The sequence below is a fragment of the Pagrus pagrus genome (genome assembly GCF_965226575.1).
Source record: "Pagrus pagrus genome assembly, chromosome: 22".
Lineage (NCBI taxonomy): Eukaryota > Metazoa > Chordata > Actinopteri > Spariformes > Sparidae > Pagrus > Pagrus pagrus.
The window spans coordinates 14,775,324-14,786,678 of record NC_140204.1 but is presented as its reverse complement, the minus strand read 5'-3'; the positions used below and the strand labels follow the sequence as shown (position 1 = coordinate 14,786,678).

The following is an 11,355-nucleotide window of genomic DNA, read 5'->3' as shown; positions in this document are numbered from 1 at the left end:
CTCATTTCTTTATTGCTCTACACTGAATGAGTGTCAACAGCATGTCAACAGCCCCATCTTGTGAGAAAGTCTAGCGGTTCAGACTGAGTGCTGAGGATAGCGCCTAGGGGCCAGCACATGAGAGCACAAGACTCTGCTGTCATCATGTGATCAGACTGCTCTGTAGTGGAGGCGTCAGAGTCTAAGATGCTGTTTGTGTGACATTTCCCCCAGAATCGAGACAGTCGTTTTATTAGTCAACTTATGGTGCTAATAAAATGTTATCACCGAGACATGATCTTTGAGCTTGATCGTGATGACTTGATATCGATTGAGTTTTATCTGTCTTGATATCGACTGACTGCCCTGAAGGAAACATGACTTGCAAGTTCAAACTTGTGGAGGACATTTATCCAGCAATGCACATTGTACTGTGATGTGTTAAGAATAACACCAGACTCAAGTGACACACACAAATTGCTTTATTGTTACAGACTACATAATATATCAGAACCATTAGTGCAAATTGACTTGTTTCCCAAATGTTAAAACACAACATCTAATATATTTCATGTTGTTTGGGATCAGGGATGAAGTCTAGAGTGGGATGCTCTAATTTTGAGGTAATTAACAGTATGGAAAAAACAGCACTTAAGTCTAGTTGTATCAAATCCTGCTGATATTTTTGGGTATTTTTTTGCCCAAAAGTGGAAGAATTGTCTCCGGCTACATTAAAGAGATTCGACAATAGCACATATTCATTGGAACTATGACATACCGATGGACTAGTCCCTCCGAAAACTGTTGACAGCTTGTTCTGTGTGTTATTCTGAGTAGCTTGGCCATTGTTTCTGGAGAGATGAGCTACTATTGAATCTTTTAAATGACATTTTGAATGCCTGCCAGGTGGCAATTATAGGTGCAATATGTAAGAATTGGCCACCTGTCAAATTCATACTCCAAACAAATAGGGGGCAGCATGTTACCAAAGTTACCGCTGACTGCTTGTGACTGTTAGTTAGTTAGCTGAGTTTGCAGTTGCCCTATTAGCTGACTCAATACTGAGGCTCAGAGCACCATTGCATTCTGGGGGCTAACTTCTGCCTAACTAGCAATGCTAACTTCATAGACTTCTTTGACAAAACGTCAAAGTTACATTCTGCTTTTTCATTTTTGTTAATTTTTTGATATGTTTTAAACTCAAATTTCTACATATTGCACCTTTAAATCTCAGAATCTGGGCAAAGAAAACTATCTGCATGGTTTGATACCACTAGAGTCTTTCAGAGCCATTTGTGGGATACTTTTTGATTCTCTTTAAGGCACATTAGACCGACATGCTGACTGTCTGTTCTCCCTGTTAGCTTCTTGTGTATTTTTCTTGTTGTACTTTGTGTCTACACCAACTTCCAGACATGTTAACATTGATCATTTCAGTGCAATGCAGTGTTCAACTATTTAAAACATCATCATTTTTGAGGTATATGAAGTAGAATCCCATGAGAATAAACTCGACTTAGCCTTGTCTCAGTGTTAGAAAAAAGCTAACCACAAATCTATATATCGTGTCATCTATATAAAAATAACATATGAACTTCAGACTTCAGGTTACTGCTTCTTGAAAATCCTTTTAGCATCCACTCCCTCATAGTTGTAAGTCTGCGAGGGAAGAGAGAGAGACAGAGAGATAGAGAGAGTGATGTGTGTTATGTTTCAGAGGTTTATCGCAACTAACAAATTAGCATAATGCATATTATTGATGAAATGCATCTGGATCTACTGACCTGTACGAGCTCTCCTCCCACCAGAGTTCTGGTGGTGGTCAGGACCTTGCTGTTGTCTTTCCTGGTGAATTTGCCTTTCAGCATGTCACCCTCCATCTCCCACGCACCCTGGGTGAAAATGTACAACGATGAGTGATAGAAGCTCTTTAAAGCTGTTGTATTACATTTACGTACATTTAATTGGCAGCATGTGTCTGCTTTTGATTGTCATTCCATCAACTAAACATCCACTGAGTTATTATCCACTACTTTTTCATTGCTTTCAGCTTTGGCTTTAGTTGGCTTCACTTGTACTTTCCCCATTAGCTAACCCTAACCCTAACCCTGGCCCATAACCCTAACCCTAACCCTAGTCCATCAATCTTATAAGATAAACCATCTTTTCCTAAAGCAGACCATTTCCTACTACCATCAATGAAATGACAACAGAGCACCTGAACCAGCCACTGTTGTTTTGGTAATTATAGGGCACTCACCGAGACTTCGGTGCCATCAGCCAGGCTGTAGTCGAACTGGACACCCAGGGTGAAGTCGATGTCTTTGGTGCGGAATGTGCTCGACTCCTTGATGTGAAACTTGTCCCCGGTCTGCTCGATGGTGATCTTCAGGTTGTCGTGCTCCGCCAGCTTGCGCTTCACGACATTAATGCCTTAATTGTCGACCAGAAAGAATAGAAACATGTAGCTGGACTGTTGCCATGACGGGTTGAAAGGAAGGTTATTATTTCAAAGGTGACAATTTATCTTTAACTTTCCAAGTATTAGAGTGTGACCACAGAAAGATCTTAAATTAGCTGCTGCTATTATTACGGGGAGCACTATAAACACCTCAAACTTATCATCAGCTCACTGCACTGTGTGATACTCACACAGCAATGTCAAAGTGAATGGAAACAAACTGTTACACACATTGCGCTCATAAACTAGATCATAAGGCCGGACACAGCATAAAAAATTGTGCTGAGGCACAGCAGGATTCAGTGTGATCCACACTCACCCATTTGCTCCATGAACTTGTCATAGTTTTCACTGCGATCGACCTTCCAGGTTCCATTGAACGCCATGGCTGCAGGCTCTGTGGGTTGAAGGCAGCTGGTGATGAAAGCACTAGTAGACCGTGGGATTGTGAATGCCCATTGGCCTCCATTTATATACACCCCTCCCTTCACCCTATCAACCCCCTACACCACCCCACCCTCCCTGAGTTGGCATGGAAGCTCCTCTTCTTTATCTCACTGATTATCTGTCTGCTGATGTGGCCTTTTAAAGAGTGTGTCAAATGTAGGGCGATTGCCGCACGACCTCGAGGATACACTCATAAATAACCACAGGGCAACTTCTCTTGGCGAATCTGGCACAGTTAGACACTGTCGCATTGTTCTGCAGGAGTGAGGGGGAAAAAAGGGAAAGGGTGGGCTGTTTGTGTGGCCATGCCCATGGCAGTCACTCAACTGAGCCCTTTTCTGTTCCACAATCTTTTCTCTGTCACACTGTTTGTGCCTGGCATGAAAACGAGGACTAAAGGACTATTTGACAGTGACAACTTGAACTGGCGTCCTTACAAAGAGTAGTGGCCAAGTAGAAACAAATGGCAAGAATGGAAACTTTCTATTTGTCCAGAGTTAACAGGCCAAAGCAGGAGCATCAGTTGTGTAAACTCTGCAACATATATAAAATGTTTTTTTTGACTGGGTTTTGTTGATGTAGTATCTTTTCAATTCTAAGCAGCCCGTGGATTTAATTCATGTCTTTATGGGTATAAAAGCTTAACCTTGCTTAACCTGTTCTTATTCCTCTAAATTGATGTTAAATTATCCCAAAACGCATACCACAGTCCAGTAAATTCAAAGCTGTTGGTGAACCAATTGGAGTGCAGGCGTGGTTTTGGGCTCTTTTGAAAGGTTATAAGCTGATTTCTTTTTCCTGAAGCTGTCAGAAACTCTGTAAGTGCTTCAGGCATTAATCTATAGGAGTCTGAACACGCTGAATTATTTATTTATTTCTTGGCTAAATTTTTGAGTGCAAAAATAAGCCTTCACATTACCTCCTATTAGCTAGAAAACACAGTGGGTCCACATCATATAGTCTTACATGGTCCATGTTCAAATTCAAGAACAATATCATTGAAAATGGACATGTATGATTCTAAAAAAGGCAGAATAAAATGTTGGCATTTTACTTTACACGCAAGAGTGAGCAATACAAACAATAGTAACCAACAGAGTGGCAAGCTAGTAAGTTCATCGACTTCCTTCCTCACACTTTAATGAATCATCTGGTGAATTTATAGAAACAAGTGACCTTAAGAGGTGCTCATTGTTGGATTTTAACACCTTTTAACAGAGCTAAACTATCCATTCTTCCTATCTCAGGTATTTTATGCTAAGCTAAGCTAACTGGCTGATGGCTATTGCCTTATATTTACAGTAAAGACATATAAGTGTGGTGTCAATCTTCTCGTCTAACTCTTGGCAAGAGATTGACGAGAAGAGTATTTCTCAAAACTCCTCCAGGCTTGAAGGCTCATTCTTGACCTGAGCTGGTTGAAAGTCTCTTTCCATTTAACTGTTTAGCTTTTCATTTTTATACATAAATGAATGAATGGAAGCACATCGATGACACATGGAAAACAGTAGCATTGTTTGCAAATTGTTGGCTGGTGCTGTGGACTTGTAATAAAATGCGATACGGCTTGTAGAAGAACAACAACAGTGGTATTGTCCTTTAAAGTGGCAAAGTAGTTGTCATTCAGCTTGTGTCCTTGGACAACGGGGCCACTGTAGCTGCATTCTTGAGGGGAAGAGCTTTGTACTCAGAGCCCGACTGTTGGATTATGGACACTGAGAGAATACTGAATACATTGTTCACACTCAGTCACCACAACACTCCACTTCCATTTAATATAACAGCATTAGCAGAGGAGCAAATTGGGAATGAGGCAGGTAAATGATACAATGATAGTATCAGTCATGTTTTAGCTATAGTGATCACAGTTCACTGCTACAAAATACATATTCTTTACATGCTGCATGGTTAAAAACACATGCTGTATGAGACGGGAGCTAGAGATCACGGACGAATGAGTGTAGTTTGTCTCACATAGCAAGATGGATGTTGCTGTTAATAAAAGATGGTTGGAATCAGAATCTGGAAGCATACCTGCAGTTACGTAACACCAATGGGATGTTTTTACAATTTAAGTGTAATAGTCATTACAAAGTAATGATATCATTATATGTTGGAGTCTGATTATAGCTGTGTCTCCCATTCTGTAATCCCTTTTACAGCTGTCAATAAAGACAGTGTGGACTTTGCCTCTTTGTTGAGCTCACCTGATACAATTTGTACTATAGACTGCACTGTTATGGGATTAACAGATGTAATTAGAGTTTTATAAATCTGCTTATATCAACAGAAAAACCACACCGTGTCCACCCATCATCGTTGTTTATGACGATGTTGCAGCCTGTAGAGATTTCTCCCTCTGTGTGTCTCTGGGGCTGATGTTACACTTCGATGTCAAACACTGATGTAACTCTATATAATCTCACTAATGAGTCTGTTTTTAAACATATAATTAGTCGATTGATCTGCCCCCCATATCGCCGTGTCCCGGAGGTCTTAATTACACTTATTAATGTTAACACCACATCTGGCACTTTTCCAGTGTACATTTGTGTTACATGTCTGCATTTATACAGGTAAAACAAACCCGTGGGAAACATCATGTATATCTGCCAGGAGCGATTGCTGCATTAACTGGTAATTATCACTGTATTTTTTTTTTTGTTCTTGTGTTTCATCACCTTGATGAACAGGGCACTGTTGAATTGGATGAAACAAGAAGCTGCATCACACACAGTCATTTAAAGAGTACTTATCGATATGGCCTTTATACAATACTGTTGTAAAAATGTTCACATGCCGTAATAATAAAAGCTCAGCTGCTGACAGTGGTGGAAGAAGTACACAAGTCATTTACTTAAATAAAAGCGGCAGTAACAGAGTATAGAATTACTCTGTTACAAGTCATATATTCAATATTTTAGTAAGGTAAAAGTACAAAAGTATAGCGTCAAAATATACTTCAACTGAACAAAAGTAAAAGTACCCATATCAGAAAATCATTGGATTATAATCATTGATAGATGATGTTGCAGCTGGTAGAGGTGGGGCTTATTATAACTCATTTATATACTGCCTTGTATCTTAATCATTCATTTCATTTGCTGATTAACTTTTGTATTGATCATCTGAGTTAGTAAAGTAAGGTGTCACACAATGTATCAAATAAATGTGAAGGAGTATATAAAGGAGTCTGAAATACAATTATGTACAAGAATAGTTAAAACTGTAATTAAGTAAATTATGTGAGTAAATGTACTGAGTTTCTCTCCACTACTGCTGATAGAGATATTCCACATATTTTTACTGCTTCAGTGAGGAACCATTTAGTCAATGAATTGATCATTCAATGGTTGATTAGTTGATCAGCAAAAAAACAAAACAAACTTGAATATTTATTACCAATTGAGCAGCGACCAAAGCTAAAGTCTGGGGGAAAAAAACCCATCTTAAGTTCATAAGTCATATTTTATAAAGAATGAAACACTCCAGAGCTTCTGTAGGAGGTTTGTGTTAGTGAGGTTTGATCAGATTAGACTTAGAGGCAACATAAGGACAACAACACCTCAACTGGCATCACAGTTTGATCAAAGGTGACTGAACTCTGAGCGGTGCACATAAGTTCATGGCATCAGGATTTGCTGCTGTCTGTTTTCACATCACTGTAGACTGAATATTCTGCCGGCTTTGGACTGTCAGTCAGAGAACGCAAATGATTTAGACGTCCCCTTGGTCTCTGTGACATAGAGCATTTCTCTCTATTTTGTGGGTCAAACATTTAAACAATAAATAATAATAGACAATAATTGGCGAATTAGTCAAGAGTGACAATAATTGAGCCCTCATTGCTCAAGTGGTAGTGCAGGTGACCCATGTACCAGAGGCTGAGGGTTAGACAGCCTGTGGTCCTTTGCTTCAAGTTTACAAAAGTCCCAAACAGATTTTAAAAAATTAGATTGATTCAAGAAAAGAGATGACACAGAAAGAAAAAGAGAAAAATACACACAATTTATCCACCCACTCGATTCATTATTGAGGTTTTCAAAAAGCATTTTTCCTCAACATTGTCCCATTACTGCTGGTTGTATTTGTTTTCAGTCGCAGCGGACATGAAAATGTGATATTGTCATTATTAATCAGACCTTTAAAGACGCCCTAGATGTATCTCTCTGCCTATGACAGTCTTCAGTGATGTAGTCCTCCATCTAGTGGACCACAGGCGCAGCTGCAGTGTGCGCCTCACTTCCTCGTTGGCACACAGCTACAGATGCTAATGTTCATACTTGACTTTTGGGGAGTTTGGGGACTAAATTTATGTTTAACAAACCACCCTGAACTATTGAGAGTCACAAGTTTGCCAATTAAAAAGCAGCATCTTAGATTTCTATCAGTTTTGGCTGCATTTTAATAATGATTTCCACTTCCTGTAAGCCAGACATAACTTTCTGTTGCAGTCCAGAACAGCCCTAGATGCTGTAAGACATACTGTAAGAAAAAAAAAAACACAATCCTGTCCTAAATAGATCCCTGGTGCCTCTGGAGAGTAAGTGAAAGTCAATATTATTGAGGCTCAGCAATGAGGCAATATTTGAATTTCAAATGAGCCTCAGACAGTGGAGAAAGCGAGCATTCAGTCACCCTGACGAGAGTGCGTGCACGAATGGTGAAGAGGCGAGCGCATGACACAGCGTTGACAAATAGCCGCTGCATTATGCTGAATGAGAAACACTGTTTCAGAGGAGGGGAAATGGGATAATTGATCCAAATTAGGAAAGAGTGACCTAAAGCACTTTGCAAACAGGCAGCATGTGAGTGGTGTTAACACACCTTCTCACATGAAGTAGAAACGTACAATCCTGCATGTGTAAATGTGATGATTTATGCAGTCAAATGAAGGAATATGTGCAAGTCCATTTGGTAGAGAGCTTTGGCTGCATAGTTTGAATGTTTTACAGCAAAGTAACAGCACTTTTTTCCTTCTGTATTAAAATATTCTACTTCTCAGCGTCGTGAAATCATATAAAAACAATCCTGGTAATAGCATCTCCCCTCATTCACCCCTCCATATTTATTTTCCTGCATCAGCAGTGCGTTCCAACTCTGAGAGACAGATTACACGCCTGGCTTCGTCTACATCCTACAGCCTCTGCAGGGACTGCTGTTGCCACCCACCACAGGAGCTCGGCTGCTCCGGGGCTACCAGCATGGCTCGGGTGTGGGTTTATAAATGATCCGGGACCAGGCGCCACGCAGTGCCACCCCCCGAGCAGACCCCAGAAACAACCCTGACCTACGTACATGTACTCACAGAATTGAATAACAGCGTTACACCATAACACTTGTTAGATACAACTGTTCCTCTTTTTAGGTTTTTGCGTGTTCATAGTGCCTACAAGTAAAATATAGTGCAATAAAAACAGACAGAAGGCTCATCTTTCGGGGACTATGAATCAGATTTTGATGTTTAATTGGCCTGATGGTGGTGCACGAGTAGAGGGCAGTGGATCACCCCCAAAAAAGTGCATGTATAGTGTGTTAGAGTGAATAAATAAGAAATGCTACAATGTCCCTGCAGTCTCCTCTAATTATGAATAAATCCACCATGGACCAGAGTTTCACAGGAGCAAACATTTGATATAATACAGTCATTTCCCAACATGAGCTTCCCAGATAAGAACAGTAAAGACCAGTGGTTATTACGTCTCACAGTTGGAGACCAACCGACCTTATCATATAAGATGCAGTGGTGAGTTTTGTAATTATCTCCAGTAATGAAGCTGAGAGATTCTCTGGGTCTAAGTATGGAGGCAGCAGTGTGCCTATAAATCATCCCCGTAATCCAAGACCGAGAGGAAAACGGCTTCAGCAGCTCAGAAGGAAACAAGGGTTGTCGACAGGATATGGCTTAATAATAGGATTGCAGCACTATACCGTGGTGTGAAAATTGATGGCTATCATACCATGTAAGTTTGCTTATCGATATAGCCTTTATTTTCTTAGGAAGTGAGATTAAAATCTCTTTTACAAGTAAGACCTAGCTAAGACGGTAGCATGAAGGACAAGTCAACATCAAATCCAATCACAATAGCAGAAAAACAACAGAAATTTTGATCCAAAAACAGATTATATTTTGTATATTCATAGTAAAGGCTAAAAGGAACAAATTAGTCGTCACCCTGAAGAAATCTCAGCCCATCTCTTACTGAGCACCCCTCCTCTGTCTGCATGATAAAATCTCTCCAGATGTCATGCGTTTGCCATTCTCTCATCCACAAATCACAGGTGTGTGCAGCTGCTCCGCGCTTCATCAAGTTGTTCAGGTGTGGTTTTTTTGTACGATGCATTTAATTATAAGCAAGAAAATTGCTATTATGCTGATTAAAAAGTTTGACACAAAGTCGTTGAGCTCATCCCAGACGGTCCACGTGTGCGTCTGGTCCTTTAAAACAGAAGAAGCGATACCGTACCACCTGAGAAAGTCCTTGGAGTTGAGCGATAAATGTAAAACACAAAGCTATAATTCCCACACTCCAGCTTGATTGAAGAGATGTTAATTACAATCATCTCCTCTCCCTTTGCTGATTTTAATTTGCACTCAGTGCATTTGACCCAATTTTGTTTTAATGAAGTTGGCATTTTGAGTAAAGTTCAGGAGACGGAAATGTTTCAGCGGAGACAACTTTCTGGATTACACTGCGAGGCCTGAACTTGCAGTTCTGTACCCGACATTTTACTGTATGTTGAACGACTTCAGTGTTTTTGTGCTCCTCGTGACAACTTCGCACCTTCTCTTCCGCAGCAGATGTCCACGTATTAACTGCCAGATCCAGCATATGTGCAAACAAACAGAGGCTTGTTCATGATGTGTGTGACCGCGGTGCAAACCTCCGACCCAAGTCGTTAAAGTGCTTAATTGTCATCAATAGCCACTAGTTATCAAACCCTCCACAATTACTCTTCCACGGGGTATAAGGTGACTGTCCTCCAGCGTCCTGTAAGTAATACTCTGTGACAAATGTCTTCATTCTCACAAGTTTTTCTAATGCCCTCGCAGTACTTCCCACCTAATCTTGACGTTTCCTCTCCTCTCCTCGCTCGCTAAGGGTTTTGTGCTGAGAGGACGAACTCTAAGCTCTTAATTGCAGGTGGTGTGTGTGTACGCTTCTCCCAATCCCAGCCCCTTTTGTTCGCGCCGCTGTGGGAGAAACAAAGGTTCCTTTTTCTACTCCCTGCCTTGACTCTCAGAAGTAGTGTGAGGATGACGAAAGGATTAAGTCAACATTTCTCATGACCTCTGAGGCCTGGGGTTGAAGGGGAGGCCTGCGTGGTGCTTACAATAGGCAACCTGGCAGAGGCGTTTTGTGAAGAATTCAGCAAATAAATATTTTTTTCGCTACAAGCCTGAAAAACACTTCGCAGACGTGCCCGTTCAATATCATTTTATAGTGTGCCTAATATTCAGACATTCCCTCAAAGCAGAAATCAAGCGCTAATATAATTCTGAGCGGTGCTGCTCCAAAAATCTCTCCCGCTGAGACTGAATGAGTCATAAAGCATGGCGCAGGCTGCTACAGTTAACTGTTGTTGTTCATTTGTTTCCCATTACAGAAGCTCCATTTTGGCTAATTAGTCTTGACAGTAACTTTTCCCTGCGGTGTTGATTAGATCCAATTAATGACTGCAGGCAAGATGGAGGACTGGTGTCCTGAAGGAGCCATTTTCGTACGTCCCTGGGTAATTCAAGCTATCCTTTTTGTCGCCACGAAGACAAAACTGTTCTCCTGTTTTTGTAGATTTTGTTCTCATTATTGTTTCAAAACTTTTGCTTAATATTCAATCAATAGTCCACGGGTATTAGAGCGTAAAGCAGAGATCTTCTGGTTATACAGTATGTGATGTGGCTTCTGGTAGTCCAGTTGTACCTTTGGAAAAGGAGGAAGTCAGAGCGAGAAAGTCCATGGATGACGGAGGTTGGGGTGGATGGATGGCTCAAACAAAGACAGGACTTTCATTATTCACTATTTGTGATTGATTCTTGATTTAAAGTAGTTTTGTTGCCTGAACCAAATAATGACGTCAGGTATCGATCCAGTGACCTTTTCACAGCGTTAACCATGTAAAGAGCGTATGGCATGCAGCCTGTTGCTGGTACTCTCCCTTGCGCTCACATTTGACACTTTAGGTGTCATTAATAATTGGCATATTCAGTCTTGAGTCAGGTTTGAGGACGTGTTGGTCTTTGAGCAAAGTGCTGATTCCTTAACTTCACTTAAATGCATGAATATGAAGCAGGCTGCGCTGAAGGAAAAAAAAGCACACACAAGCAAACTTTCTCTGGATTAATCAAGTTTAAATGTAAATGTAAAATGTAAATCGTCTGCAAGGTTATAGTGTTGTGATACAACTTTGTAAAACAACGGGAAGTTTCTGTAGGCAGTTTGTCAGTGAGCTTTCCTGACCCCTGCTCC

The 11,355-nt window shown here is 40.7% G+C and overlaps 1 protein-coding gene across 1 annotated transcript; it reads right to left on the bottom strand.

Moving 5' to 3' along the window:
• Positions 1-443: 443 nt before the first annotated feature.
• On the bottom strand, positions 444-2,926 carry LOC311251748 (fatty acid-binding protein, intestinal-like). Its single transcript, XM_084344383.1, has 4 exons — positions 2,760-2,926; positions 2,240-2,412; positions 1,764-1,871; positions 444-1,638 (listed from the first exon to the last, which is right to left on the bottom strand). The coding sequence occupies exons 1-4, from the start codon at positions 2,824-2,826 to the stop codon at positions 1,588-1,590; spliced, it is 399 nt and encodes a 132-aa protein (XP_084200509.1). The 5' UTR covers positions 2,827-2,926; the 3' UTR covers positions 444-1,587.
• Positions 2,927-11,355: the final 8,429 nt, after the last annotated feature.